The following is a 15016-nucleotide window of genomic DNA, read 5'->3' on the forward strand; positions in this document are numbered from 1 at the left end:
TTTTTATGAGCAAAATAAAAAGGTGAACATCATTTTTTTCAGCTCAATTTTCATTTCATTATGTTCAGAAATGTTCAAATGAGTATCCCAATGCACAGAGGTTTAACCAAGGTGGAGGAGAGGATTTTTAAAAAATATGCACATAGTCCATCTGGTCCAATAGATAAAGATGGTTTTAGGTTGTGTAATGCCTTTCTAACGTTATCTTCTGTAAAATCAATTTGTGTAAGATCATTGAGGTTATTTGTGGTGCGATTAGGAAATGTTGGGCATGAGCCATTGTTGTTAACAAAGACTGAATTGAAGAAGGTGTTAAAGAAGTTGGCTTTGACTGATTCATCATTATGGTCTATGTTGTTTGGTCCTTTAAGGGATGGGATGGGTCTAGAGTTTTTGAGTTTATTGTTAACAAAGTTGTAGAAGGCATGAGTAGACTTTGTCTGTTGAAGGTTTTTTTCTTGGATGATGTGATAATTGGTACATTCAGTCTTTATTTGGTGACACAAATTTTTATAGTGGCTTTTGAAGTTTGAAATATGGCCTGCTTTATTTTTGCGCCAAAGAGTTCTTTTTTTGGTTTGGAGCTTTCTTATTTGTTTTTCTTAGTTTTGGTGAATATTAGTGGTACGTATAATTTGATGACTCTTTGGATTTCAAGTAAAAACATATTGTAGTGGTCTTCAGTAGTGATGCAATCAGAGAACATTGTGTGCCAGTCGAGAGGTGAGAGGTAGGCTTCGATGAGGTCGTAATTGGCCTTTTTGAAGTTATAGTTGGTTGTCCTTTCGTTAAGATGGTTTTTGTGAGGGCGTATGTTTAGGTAAAAGTCAATCATCCTATGGTCACTGTTAGAAAAGGGTTCTTTTATTTGTAGTCCGTAAATTGAGTGTAGACTGTTGCAGAAGATGAGGTCAAGACAATTGTTAAGTCTAGTGTTGTTAGTAAATAGTTGATCTAGTCCTAGGCTAGTAATGGCATTGTAAAGGGTTGAATGTATGGGTTCAGTAGAACATTCATTTAGGATCTAGTTTATATGTGGAAGGTTTAAGTCTCCAAGAAATATAAGAGGATGAGGGTGGGAGCTTGCCCACGTTAGTAGTGAGGTTAGTTTATTCGTGTGTGTGATATCATAATCTGGAGCTCTATAACATAGAAAGAAGTGAAGTGTGGTATCTAAAGTCAGTTCACAGATGATGGTTTCAGGAAGATAAAGTTCTTGTTTAACTTGCACTTTTTAAAGATTGAGTGATTTCTTGTAGAAGATTGCAACACCATCTCCTCTGTGGGATTCACGGTCAGAACGGTAAACTTGATAGTCACTTACTGTGATAACGGAGTTAATTAGTTTATGGTCTTAATGAATTTGCGTTTGCTGAGTTCATTTGTGAGAACTACTCTGCAGAATTTGGGGGCTACTGAACCATCTCTATATTTGTATTCTGGGCCATCTCTGGTCACTTCAATGATTTCATCAGCTGGAAAATTGGATGTGATGATTTTTCAAATTTGGTCTATATCAGATTTGTTAGTGACTTCGAGCCCAAATACAATGGCATTATTCCATTTTTGTTCACGTTCCAGGGTGTCTCTGATGAGTAGGAAAATGTCATTAGGATGGTTTGAGGATAGTTGAGGTAGTGGATGTTGCGACTGAACATATGTTGGAGGTGGCAGTTGATGGGCATATGGTTGAGGTGATGATTGTTGTTGCTGAGTTGGAGTATGGTTTAGATGAACTAGGTTTCCTTTTGATTGTGCTGAGACTTTGTTATCCAAAGATGTGAAGCATGCTTGCAAGCATTCTTCAATGTGGGCTTGCAAGCGTTCTTCAATGCGTGATTCAATGGAATCTATGAGGACTTTTTGTGAAGCTATGGTTGTTTCGAGGTTTTGAAATTTTATTGACATGGTGATTAGGTCATTCATTTTAGGTAAACATGAAGGGCAGAAATGTAGAAATGAGGAAGTTTTTTGTAGGAAGTTGGTGACATTTTTGCTAATTTCCAGGCAGGTATTGTAGATGTAATTATGACACATTTGGCATTTAGTGCATTCTTCTTTATGTATGGTGGATTTGATGCATTTGTAGCATAAATCATCAGTGTTGGTGCAATCACCATCCATTTGGGAGGGGGTTGTGGCGTTTTTTGATCTTTTGGTTGGCATTCTTGTTAATAAAATAATGTTTGCCAGTAGGTAGGGTTGAAGTAGAATGCTGTTAGACAGTAAATAGTAAACGTTGTTTCTTTGTTAAGGTCAGTGAGGTTAAGTATCTTGGGGCTTGCTGATGGGTCTATTGTGTTTCTGAAGCTAGGAGCAATCAGGGATGATTAGGCTGGGCTATTGGAGTTTATGGTAGTCTCTGGAGACTGAGATGATTCTGCTAAACTCCAGTGCCCCTCGCAGCCAATTGATTTATTTATTTAAATTATATGGTCCCTTTCACCTATGGGATCACGTGGTCTCTTTGTTAGAAGAGTGGCTTTGTTTGAAGCTACCAGGTTAAAGTTTCTTTAATGGTGGATACAACTTTCAAAAGAAGCTAGATTTGCAGGATGGGTCTTCGGGAGTCAGAGCTTTGAGGAGAGATCTCTGGGCTTCTGGAATTTAGAGGTGGAATCCTCCTGAAGATTAACTGATGGCTCTGTAAAGGTGAGGGGGGAGGAAACAGCTGGGCGGCAGAGGCTTGGGCAGGCAGCTTAAGGAGAGAAAGGGAAATCTCAAGCTAACGGAGGCTCAGGGGGAGGAAATCAGCTGGGCATCTGTCACACGAAGGTTATATATATTTTTTTGAAGGCTCTGTGAAGGGGGGGAATCAGATGGGCGAAAGGGGCTCAGGCTGGTAGCGTTGGCTTTGGGGAGTACGGAGGGGGGGGAAATCCCAGGTTGGTGGAGGCTATTTCCCGGTTGTCGGTGGCTGCTGGGAGGCATCAGCTGGGCATCGGGGAGGAGATCAAAGCTAGTGACTCCTTGCTTCCTTTCCCGGCTACTGTATGGTATGTTTGTGTGTATGTCTTGTTTTTAAATAAGGGATTTTTAGATTTTTTAAATATTAGATTTGTACATTGTTTTTATTATTGCTGTGAGCCGTCTCGAGTCTACAGAGAGGGGCGGCATACAAATCTAATAAATAATAATAATAATAATAATAATAATAATAATAATAATAATAAATAAGGTTCAGGAGGGAAGTGTTTTTAATAGGAAAGTGAACACAAGAACAAGGGGGGGAAATCTGAAGTTAGTTGGGAGAAAGATCAGAAGCAACATGAGAAAATATTATTTTACTGAAAGAGTAGTATATGCTTGGAACAAATTTCCAGAAGACGTGGTTGGTAAATCCACAGTAACTGAATTTAAACATGCCTGGGATAAACATATATCCATCCTAAAATAAAATACAGGAAATAGTATAAGGGCAGACTAGATGGACCATGAGGTCTTTTTCTGCCGTCAGTCTTTTATGTTTCTATCAGGGTAATCAAGAAAACTGAACTCCAGGACTTTTTAGGACTCCTCAATTTCTATTGTATTTTCCTGAAAGATAAAGCTACAACTACTGAGCTGTTGCAAAAATTGCTGAGTAAAAAGACTCTGTCGGTTTGGGGCCAAGCCCAAGACAGGACAGTTAAACTTTTTACAGGTCAGTGACACATTGCCAGTGGTACTGGCGTATGTTGCACCACCATTTGGGGTGGGGGCTGTGCTGAGTTACAGACTGCTGGATGGCCTTAAGGACTCCCATTGTCTATTTCTCTAGGACTTTGTCGAGTGCTGAAAGAAATTATAGTCAGCTTGACCATGAAGCTACTGTGGCCACGGTCAAGTTGTTTCATGAGTTCAGCCGGGACTTTGAGCTGGTCACTGACCATAAGCCTTTGTTCGGGCTCATTGCTGGAGATAGGTCCACTCCAGCTTCACTCTCCCCAAGACTAACTCGATGGACAATTTTTTTGGCCGCAAATTCATACAAACTGACTCACAGGCCAGGTAAGGCTATGGTGCATGCTGAACGCCTGAGCCATTGCCCACTCCCAGAGTGGTGGATGACCCCACTCCAGGTGTCCCAGTGCTATTGATCAACTGTTCCAAGCTGGGCGTGACCACTTCAGCCGACACTGCTGCTCAAACAGGAAAGAACCCGGTACTTTGAACCATTTTGTACTGGGCATGGAGGGAGTGGCCACAGGGGCCAATCAAGCCCAAATTCAAACCATCTGCTCAGAGACAGCATGAACTCTGGTGCAAGGGAGGTGCCTATTGTGGAGTGAATGCATCAGCATTCCTCCATCACTTTGAGAGGAAAAGGCACGGTGACCATGGTGGCTTCCTGAGTGGAGGCAGTGGCAGCGGCAATAATCTCTGCACTTTCTATGGCCGCCTGGCTGGGCTACCCAGAGGGAAGTGGCAGCTCCTACCCAAGGAATCCGCAGCAACAGCTGCTGGTTTGGCAGGAGGTGCCAGCGGTAGACACAGGTGGTGGGAGAAGGAAAGGGAGCTGTGGCTGCACCCACCTGCTGCAGATGGGCCGGTGCCAAGCCTCCTGGTTGTGGCCTACCCACCCACCCCACTGGCGGGTTGGCAGGGGGATGGGGAGCACGTGCAACATTCAAAACAAAAATACCCTTTGTCGGCCTCCGCACTTTCCTTGTCACTCCCCGACCCCAACTCCAATGCCCGGCTCCTTTGCGCAGCCTTGAAAAAGGCTGCACGAGGGGTTGTTTTTGCATGTGTGGCCACGTGGCCGTACGCCTTAGAGAGAACACTGGCCAGGAGTACAGGATGCAGACGCATCTTGTGCTCCTGTCACTCACCCACGGGCCGGATAAATGGCTTCAGCAGGCCGCATGCGGCCCACGGGCCGTAGTTTGGGGATCGCTGTGTCCTAGACTATGAGGGTTTCTCCATCCAGTTTAAAGTTCATGGCCTTGCTCCCACACCCACAAGATCATCATGTTGACCAGTTGTCTTTTGCCAACGTGTCTGGTACTCCCAGCAGCTTTTGGGCAGGTACTGAACAAGGATGACCTTGAGAATCTAGAAGGAATTTGTTTTGGCTACATCTCTACATTCCTCATGTAACAGCCCCTCCCAAGTTCCCACAATAATAATACTTTCTAAAGCATAAAGTGTGGCAGGCCAAAGTCTCCAAGTCAATGATGGCTTCAGCCTGACATAGTGTCTTCCTCTATCATACAAATCTGCATAAAACTTTTTGCCATTATTTAAATATTAACTTCATTTTATACTTTAACATAATTGTTCTGAAATACCAGTAGCATACAATTCATGTATACAACACATACTCAGTTTGAAAACAGTCTTTTCCATGTCCATTTGATTCTCCATTCTCATATTTTTTTATTATTTCAATTATCCCTTATTATTAATTTTCAATTCAGATAATTCACAAATTATTTCAGTTTTTCCATTAATACATCTATTCCTTCCAACGGGGTTTCAACTGTTAAAACCAAATTGTTTATAAATGCCCTTAATTTATTAAGTAATATAATTCACTTTTACCCGTTATTCTCTCACTTTGTTTTATATCTTTAGTAGAACTTCTAAAGCCAAAATAAACAAAAGAGATGAAATGCGGAAACTTGTCCCAATTTAAATTTTACAAGGTTAAGTCATTTCATCATTATTTATGCTGTTGGAAATGTATATATTTAGGAAATTAGGACTTTTTAGAAGGTGCTTTAAAGAATTGTATAGAAGAAAAATTGCAAGTGTTCTCAGGATAAACAAGACTTTAAGTGGGTTATATTTATATTGTGGCTCCATTACTGGGATTGAGGAGAAGCTGCAATGTGAAAACTAAAACTTTCAGAATGTAAATTAAATAAGCTATGGTAAAACATCAGTTTATACATTCATATTTGTTTTGAATATTATTCATCTGATTGCTTAGGTTTTTCTTTTTTGCTATAGAGGTGTTTTAAATTAATTCAAATAAAGTTTTAATATTTCATTTCTGCTTTTTCAAACTACAGTTGTTAATAAGAATCTATTTACTCACTTTGTGGTTTTTATTTTCTTGTGTAACGGAAGCCTGGTATTTTATTTTTTCTTGTTTTTTTGTTATTTTATTTTTTCTTGTTTTCTTGTTATTTTAAAAAGTAGCATTATTAAAAGATTATTAAAACTGTTAGATGTAGCAATAGAAGCTATAATACCAAAATTATAGTGATAATAATTAAAATTTTAGATCCAGCACAAAATTGCTACATTTGTCTCTGAGTCCTTCTGACCTCTTACTCAGCAGTTTTGAATATTTTTCTTGTACACTTTTGGAATGATAGTGAGTAAACCTATATCTCAAATAACCCAAATGACAAATAAGTATGGCCAAAAAAGACATAGCAGAAGGGAAGTAACTCTCATTCAGTAACTCTGCATCGCACTGACCTGCTAGCAAGATTATTTTTAGAGGCTGGTATTCTGTTCTTATAGAAATCTATTAGACCCATATTCAGAAACAGCACAATGAGTACTCACACATACACTATAGCAAGGTGAAAGAATTATAGGAAGCATCTAAAATGCTTTGCCACTGCATTGGATCACTCTGCTGTGTCTTTAACCTTTTTATTTCTGGTAAAAGGAAAAACCAACAAATTCTTATCAGGTTTAGCTTTGCTTCATTGTACTTCAAATTGATAAATGATTATTATTTCCATTAATACATTTATTCCCCGCAAAAGAGATTTTTAGATGGATTTCAGCACAGCCCTTTTTGGGACATTATTAGGGATTTCTGTTCAGATATTCACATACTTTTTTTTCATTATAGGTTGAATGGAAAATACATTATTCAGAATGGAAAATGGAATGAAATGGACGAGACAGCTGTGGTGGAATCTCCAGCTAGTGTGGAAGGAGGAGTGAAGAGAGCGGCAAGCTTTGAATCCTTGCAGAGCAGGAAGAGACATAGACCTAATTACTTTCAGAATTCCTGAAACCTAAACTGTTCCCAAGATAATGCAGCCCATCCAGTGAAATATTCTTATCAGCTTATGGTGTTCCTTGAACCTGACAATGGCTAAGCTTTAACTATAGATGTTGTTCTTGTTTGATTGGTGTATGTTATTTGCATTCAGAATATGGTAATATTCCATTAATACACTGCTCAAATAAATAAAGGGAACACTCAAAGTACACATCCTTGATCTGAATGAATGAAATATTTTCATTGAATACTTTGTTCTATACAAAGTTGAATGTGCTGACAACATGGAAAAATTGATTGTCAATCAGTGTTGCTTCCTAAGTGGACAGTTTGATTTCACAAAAGTTTGATTCACTCAGAGTTATATTGTGTTATTTAAATGTTCCCTTTATTTTTTTGAGCAGTGTATATTCAAGTGAAAGTCTGAAAAATCTTTCTTTCAAGCACCATACAGTTAGTCCTCTATCTGTTTTCACATCTATAACTGATAAAAATTTGAATGCTTTGCAATTAGCATGCATTTATGAATTTGCATTCTCGTCTTTTGTCTTCAATGAGCCTCTGCCTTCCGTTCCACCCATCATCTTGAAAGCAGCTGTATTTCTTGATGTGCCTCTGCCACCCGTTCTGATTTTAAGCTGATTTTAAGTGACCTTGGTTTTGGTATGTGTTTAACATTTATGTTAAAGGCAGAGGTTTATTGAAGAAAAAAGAAGTAGAAAAGTGTGGAGGAATAACTGAGAGTGGGGTGTGGGGGAACGGAAGGCAGAGGCTCATCAAAAAATACAGCTGCTTTCAAGAGGATGTATACAGAACACCTGGCTGGAGAAATGCCATTTTCAAACTAAGCCAGGAGGGAGAATCATGCGAGATGAGAGATTAGGACAGTTTCCACACAGAGCTTCTAAGTTTTAAATTAGAGGTGGGGCTTTTTTTGACTACCTACACATAAATTCAAGGTAATTCAGAGTGCAAGAAAGAAACACGGGACGAAGTAGAATTATTTCACACAGCTCAACAATGACAACTGTGGGGTGGGGGAAGAATGGGAGGCAGAGGCTCATTGAAGAAGAAAGAGGAGAAAGGCGTGTAGGAATAATGGAGAGTGGGGTGGGGGAACGGAAGGCAGAGGCTCATTGAAGAAGAAAAAGGAGAAAGGCGTGTAGGAATAATGGAGAGTGGGGTGGGGGAACGGAAGACAGAGGCTCATTGAAGAAGAAAGAGGAGAAAGGCGTGTAGGAATAATGGAGAGTGGGGTGGGGGAACGGAAGGCAGAGGCTCATTGAAGAAGAAAGAGGAGAAAGGCGTGTAGGAATAATGGAGAGTGGGGTGGGGGAACGGAAGGCAGAGGCTCATTGAAGAAGAAAGAGGAGAAAGGCGTGTAGGAATAATGGAGTGTGGGGTGGGGAAACGGAAGGCAGAGGCTCATTGAAGAAAAAAGAGGAGAAAGGCGTGTAGGAATAATGGAGAGTGGGGTGGGGGAACGGAAGGCAGAGGCTCATTGAAGAAGAAAGAGGAGAAAGGCGTGTAGGAATAATGGAGTGTGGGGTGGGGAAACGGAAGGCAGAGGCTCATTGAAGAAGAAAGAGGAGAAAGGCGTGTAGGAATAATGGAGAGTGGGGTGGGGGAACGGAAGGCAGAGGCTCATTGAAGAAGAAAGAGGTGAAAGGCGTGTAGGAATAATGGAGAGTGGGGTGGGGAACGGAAGGCAGAGGCTCATTGAAGAAGAAAGAGGAGAAAGGCGTGTAGGAATAATGGAGAGTGGGGTGGGGGAACAGAAGGCAGAGGCTCATTGAAGAAGAAAGAGGAGAAAGGCGTGTAGGAATAATGGAGTGTGGGGTGGGGAAACGGAAGGCAGAGGCTCATTGAAGAAGAAAGAGGAGAAAGGCGTGTAGGTATAATGGAGAGTGGGGTGGGGAAACGGAAGGCAGAGGCTCATTGAAGAAGAAAGAGGAGAAAGGCGTGTAGGAATAATGGAGTGTGGGGTGGGGAAACGGAAGGCAGAGGCTCATTGAAGAAGAAAGAGGAGAAAGGCGTGTAGGAATAATGGAGAGTGGGGTGGGGGAACGGAAGGCAGAGGCTCATTGAAGAAGAAAGAGGAGAAAGGCATGTAGGAATAATGGAGTGTGGGGTGGGGAAATGGAAGGCAGAGGCTCATTGAATAAGAAAGAGGAGAAAGGCGTGTAGGAATAATGGAGTGTGGGGTGGGGAACGGAAGGCAGAGGCTCATTGAAGAAGAAATAGGAGAAAGGCGTGTAGGTAAAATGGAGAGTGGGGTGGGGAAACGGAAGGCAGAGGCTCATTGAAGAAGAAAGAGGAGAAAGGCGTGTAGGAATAATGGAGTGTGGGGTGGGGAAACGGAAGGCAGAGGCTCATTGAAGAAGAAAGAGGAGAAAGGCGTGTAGGTATAATGGAGAGTGGGGTGGGGAAACGGAAGGCAGAGGCTCATTGAAGAAAAAAGAGGAGAAAGGCGTGTAGGAATAATGGAGAGTGGGGTGGGGGAACGGAAGGCAGAGGCTCATTGAAGAAGAAAGAGGAGAAAGGCGTGTAGGAATAATGGAGTGTGGGGTGGGGAAACGGAAGGCAGAGGCTCATTGAAGAAGAAAGAGGAGAAAGGCGTGTAGGAATAATGGAGAGTGCGGTGGGGGAACGGAAGGCAGAGGCTCATTGAAGAAGAAAGAGGTGAAAGGCGTGTAGGAATAATGGAGAGTGGGGTGGGGGAACGGAAGGCAGAGGCTCATTAAAGAAGAAAGAGGAGAAAGGCGTGTAGGTATAATGGAGTGTGGGGTGGGGAAACGGAAGGCAGAGGCTCATTGAAGAAGAAATAGGAGAAAGGCGTGTAGGTAAAATGGAGAGTGGGGTGGGGAAACGGAAGGCAGAGGCTCATTGAAGAAGAAAGAGGAGAAAGGCGTGTAGGAATAATGGAGTGTGGGGTGGGGAACGGAAGGCAGAGGCTCATTGAAGAAGAAAGAGGAGAAAGGCGTGTAGGAATAATGGAGTGTGGGGTGGGGAACGGAAGGCAGAGGCTCATTGAAGAAGAAAGAGGAGAAAGGCGTGTAGGAATAATGGAGTGTGGGGTGGGGAACGGAAGGCAGAGGCTCATTGAAGAAGAAAGAGGAGAAAGGCGTGTAGGAATAATGGAGTGTGGGGTGGGGAAACGGAAGGCAGAGGGTCATTGAAGAAGAAAGAGGAGAAAGGCGTGTAGGAATAATGGAGTGTGGGGTGGGGAAACGGAAGGCAGAGGCTCATTGAAGAAGAAAGAGGAGAAAGGTGTGTAGGAATAATGGAGTGTGGGGTGGGGGAACGGAAGGCAGAGGCTCATTGAAGAAGAAAGAGGAGAAAGGCGTGTAGGAATAATGGAGTGTGGGGTGGGGGAACGGAAGGCAGAGGCTCATTAAAGAAGAAAGAGGAGAAAGGCGTGTAGGAATAATGGAGTGTGGGGTGGGGAAACGGAAGGCAGAGGCTCATTGAAGAAGAAAGAGGAGAAAGGCGTGTAGGAATAATGGAGTGTGGGGTGGGGAAACGGAAGGCAGAGGGTCATTGAAGAAGAAAGAGGAGAAAGGCGTGTAGGAATAATGGAGTGTGGGGTGGGGAAACGGAAGGCAGAGGCTCATTGAAGAAGAAAGAGGAGAAAGGCGTGTAGGAATAATGGAGTGTGGGGTGGGGGAACGGAAGGCAGAGGCTCATTGAAGAAGAAAGAGGAGAAAGGCGTGTAGGAATAATGGAGTGTGGGGTGGGGAACGGAAGGCAGAGGCTCATTGGAAAAGAAAGAGGAGAAAGGCGTGTAGGAATAATGGAGTGTGGGGTGGGGAAACGGAAGGCAGAGGCTCATTGAAGAAGAAAGAGGAGAAAGGCGTGTAGGAATAATGGAGTGTGGGGTGGGGGAACGGAAGGCAGAGGCTCATTGAAGAAGAAAGAGGAGAAAGGCGTGTAGGAATAATGGAGTGTGGGGTGGGGAAACGGAAGGCAGAGGCTCATTGAAGAAGAAAGAGGAGAAAGGCGTGTAGGAATAATGGAGTGTGGGGTGGGGAAACGGAAGGCAGGGGCTCATTGAAGAAGAAAGAGGAGAAAGGCATGTAGGAATAATGGAGAGTGGGGTGGGGGAACGGAAGGCAGAGGCTCATTGAAGAAGAAAGAGGTGAAAGGCGTGTAGGAATAATGGAGAGTGGGGTGGGGGAATGGAAGGCAGAGGCTCATTAAAGAAGAAAGAGGAGAAAGGCGTGTAGGTATAATGGAGTGTGGGGTGTGGAAACGGAAGGCAGAGGCTCATTGAAGAAGAAATAGGAGAAAGGCGTGTAGGTAAAATGGAGAGTGGGGTGGGGAAACGGAAGGCAGAGGCTCATTGAAGAAGAAATAGGAGAAAGGCGTGTAGGAATAATGGAGTGTGGGGTGGGGAACGGAAGGCAGAGGCTCATTGAAGAAGAAAGAGGAGAAAGGCGTGTAGGAATAATGGAGTGTGGGGTGGGGAACGGAAGGCAGAGGCTCATTGAAGAAGAAAGAGGAGAAAGGCGTGTAGGAATAATGGAGTGTGGGGTGGGGAACGGAAGGCAGAGGCTCATTGAAGAAGAAAGAGGAGAAAGGCGTGTAGGAATAATGGAGTGTGGGGTGGGGAACGGAAGGCAGAGGCTCATTGAAGAAGAAAGAGGAGAAAGGCGTGTAGGAATAATGGAGTGTGGGGTGGGGAACGGAAGGCAGAGGCTCATTGAAGAAGAAAGAGGAGAAAGGCGTGTAGGAATAATGGAGTGTGGGGTGGGGAACGGAAGGCAGAGGCTCATTGAAGAAGAAAGAGGAGAAAGGCGTGTAGGAATAATGGAGTGTGGGGTGGGGAAACGGAAGGCAGAGGCTCATTGAAGAAGAAAGAGGAGAAAGGCGTGTAGGAATAATGGAGTGTGGGGTGGGGAACGGAAGGCAGAGGCTCATTGAAGAAGAAAGAGGAGAAAGGCGTGTAGGAATAATGGAGAGTGGGGTGGGGAAACGGAAGGCAGAGGCTCATTGAAGAAGAAAGAGGAGAAAGGTGTGTAGGAATAATGGAGAGTGGGTGGGGGAATGGAAGGCAGAGGCTCATTGAAGAAGAAAGAGGAGAAAGGCGTGTAGGAATAATGGAGAGTGGGGTGGGGGAACGGAAGGCAGAGGCTCATTGAAGAAGAAAGAGGAGAAAGGTGTGTAGGAATAATGGAGAGTGGGTGGGGGAACGGAAGGCAGAGGCTCATTGAAGAAGAAAGAGGAGAAAGGTGTGTAGGAATAATGGAGAGTGGGTTGGGGGAATGGAAGGCAGAGGCTCATTGAAGAAGAAAGAGGAGAAAGGTGTGTAGGAATAATGGAGAGTGGGTGGGGGAACGGAAGGCAGAGGCTCATTGAAGAAGAAAGAGGAGAAAGGTGTGTAGGAATAATGGAGAGTGGGTTGGGGGAATGGAAGGCAGAGGCTCATTGAAGAAGAAAGAGGAGAAAGGCGTGTAGGAATAATGGAGTGTGGGGTGGGGGGAATGGAAGGCAGAGGCTCATTGAAGAAGAAAGAGGAGAAAGGCGTGTAGGAATAATGGAGAGTGGGGTGGGGAAACGGAAGGCAGAGGCTCATTGAAGAAAAAAGAGGAGAAAATGTGTGGGAATAATGGAGAGTGGGGTGGGGGAAAGGAAGGCAGAGGCTCATTGAAGAAAAAAGGAGAAAGAAGAACAGAAGGCAAATATTGACAGGAATAATCAATAATCAGAGTGGGGTGTGGGGAGAAAAAAACCTGGAAACAAGCAAGGAAGGGGGGAAGGCAAAAATATAAAAATCTCGCTCCTTCTCCTAAAAAGGCTGCTTCCAGACAGGAGGGCAGGCAGAGTGGAAGAGAATGAAAAGTAACAAATCCTCTAATTGGCTGGTGGCTAAGTGTCCCCTGTGTCCAAAATGCAAGGGCTAAAGTGCTTTTGAGCCCGTTTATTGAAAGGGCCAAGGAGAAAAGGCAGCAACCAATGGCTGCGGGGCTGAAGGCTGGGGACGGAACAGGCTCGGCCAAGTGGTGGAGGCTAAATGTCCCATTCCGATCCCCTGGGTCATTGATCACCTTTAGTAACCTTCTGACAAGGAAAGTCAAGGGGAAGCCAGATTCACTTTACAATCATGTTACTAACCTAAGAACTTCAGTGATCCCCTTAACAGTGACAAGAAAGGAAATAAAATGAGGCAAAAGTCATTTAATTGTCTTAGCAATGCAAATTTTGGGCTCAGTTGTGGTTGTAAGTTGAGGACTATCTGTAATTTTTTTAAAAAAAATTCTATGAATATATTAAATCAATGCGTGAAGAGTGTGGCACGTGGATGTCATACTTTCTAATACAAATAAAACTAGTAAAATTAATCATACTTATTACATTAAATCAACTTATATATTTCTAATAATGATACACAATATTAAGTTGCAATCTGTTATTCAATTATTCCATGTTTTCTCTTAATATTACTTTTATTTTATTATATAAAAGTATATATACTACTATTCTCCAATTTTTTATTTGTCACTTATTCTAACTTTTAATCATGCCACCCTTTACTAAAACATTTATTCTACCTAATTTCTAGTCATGTTACCTAAAAAAGAAAAAAAGAAAAGTAAGAGAGGGAAAAGTAAAGGCAAATCAGAACAACCACAAAAAAGAAAAAAAATGTATCTATCATCTTTTGTCTGAAGAAAAAAGAAAAAAAGCTAAGGAGATGGGGATGGAGAAAATATATATATAAAGAGGAAAGAATTGAGAAATTAAAAGGGAATGGATGATGGGTGTTAGAATACTATAGAACTGTTTCTTTTCTTTTTTCACTATAATTTTAATGATAATGATAAGTTGTTACAAAATTTGATACATGCAAGAGTTTTTTATTTCTTTTATATAACACAATTTTGCATACTAGAGGGATGATTAGATAATAATATTAAAATATTTTTTCTATTTTTTAAAATTATGTGAAATTTTAAATGATCAATTGATTTGAAATAATATAATGAACATAATAATATAATAACAATGAATCTTGATGACAACTATTTGATATATATATATATATATACAAAATTAACAGTAGTACTTTTTCCATTTGTAGTAGTACCTTGTTCCATTTGTATAACACAAACACTATATAACAGAGGAAGGAACAGACAATAATGGTTGATTAATTTTTGATTTAATATTTAATTAGAAATTATCCTTATAAGCAAGATCAGTTCAAATGGAAATTTGGAAATGCATCATATGGAAGCCTGAATGACTGAATTGATTTGAAATAATATATGAATTCTGATGATTAATAAGAAAAGTTGAAATGTATAATTAATAAGAGTATAAGATAATATGATTAATTATAAGTCTAAATGTATTTTGGGAGGCATTTAGTTATGATAAAAGTGGGGACAAGAAAAACAAACATTGAGCAAAGAGATCAAGGAAAGGGAGGAAGCAATAGGTCTAAAATTAAAAGACACAAGAAACAATAATTATTTTAGAAAGTTAAGCCAATAGCAGTGAAAAGCTGGAGTTAAAATTTGGATTTAATTGATGGAGAAACCAGAAGACAAAATAAGACTTTCTTTTGGGAGGTAACTTTTTTTCAGCAATATATACCTAGAATAAAGAGGGCTTTCTTTATATAAGTGAATGTTATAATAATAAGAGCTTTTTGGAAAAGACAATGTTAGTTTTAAATTTGAGAGTACATCATCAATCTGCCAACCATGAGGTAAATTAGGATAAAACCACTTTGGGAAAGGTAAAGAGGGTGGAAGAGGAAGTAGTAGGGTGGAGGAAGAGAAGGGGAGAGAGGGAAAGGGGGAGTGAAGGAGTAAGTAAGTAGGAGGAGGAGATAGAGAAGGAGGGAGGGGAGCGTAAGAAAGGAAAGAAAGGGGGCAGATTGATGTTGGTTGACATAAGGACAGAATAAAATATGGATTTTTGAACAATTGATATAAATGTGTAATTACATATGTTGCTTTTAATATTTTAAGGTGTATACATATTAATCTCTATGTGATGTAGTAGAGAAAAATAAAAACATCTTGGAAAATAAATCCATCAAAAATAAAGCAG

General features: G+C 41.5%; 1 protein-coding gene across 1 annotated transcript in view; it reads left to right on the forward strand.

Moving 5' to 3' along the window:
• The window catches only part of LOC139163582 (NACHT, LRR and PYD domains-containing protein 12-like), a 113488-nt gene that overhangs the window by 86476 nt on the left and 11996 nt on the right, over window positions 1-15016 (forward strand). The window contains exons 13-14 of the mRNA XM_070744478.1: window positions 3761-3904; window positions 4039-4144. Of these exons, the coding sequence (XP_070600579.1) occupies window positions 3761-3904; window positions 4039-4144 (250 nt within the window). The remainder of the gene's footprint in view (window positions 1-3760; window positions 3905-4038; window positions 4145-15016) is intronic.

The sequence above is a fragment of the Erythrolamprus reginae genome, chromosome 1, assembly GCF_031021105.1.
Source record: "Erythrolamprus reginae isolate rEryReg1 chromosome 1, rEryReg1.hap1, whole genome shotgun sequence".
NCBI classification, from domain to species: Eukaryota; Metazoa; Chordata; class Lepidosauria; order Squamata; family Dipsadidae; genus Erythrolamprus; species Erythrolamprus reginae.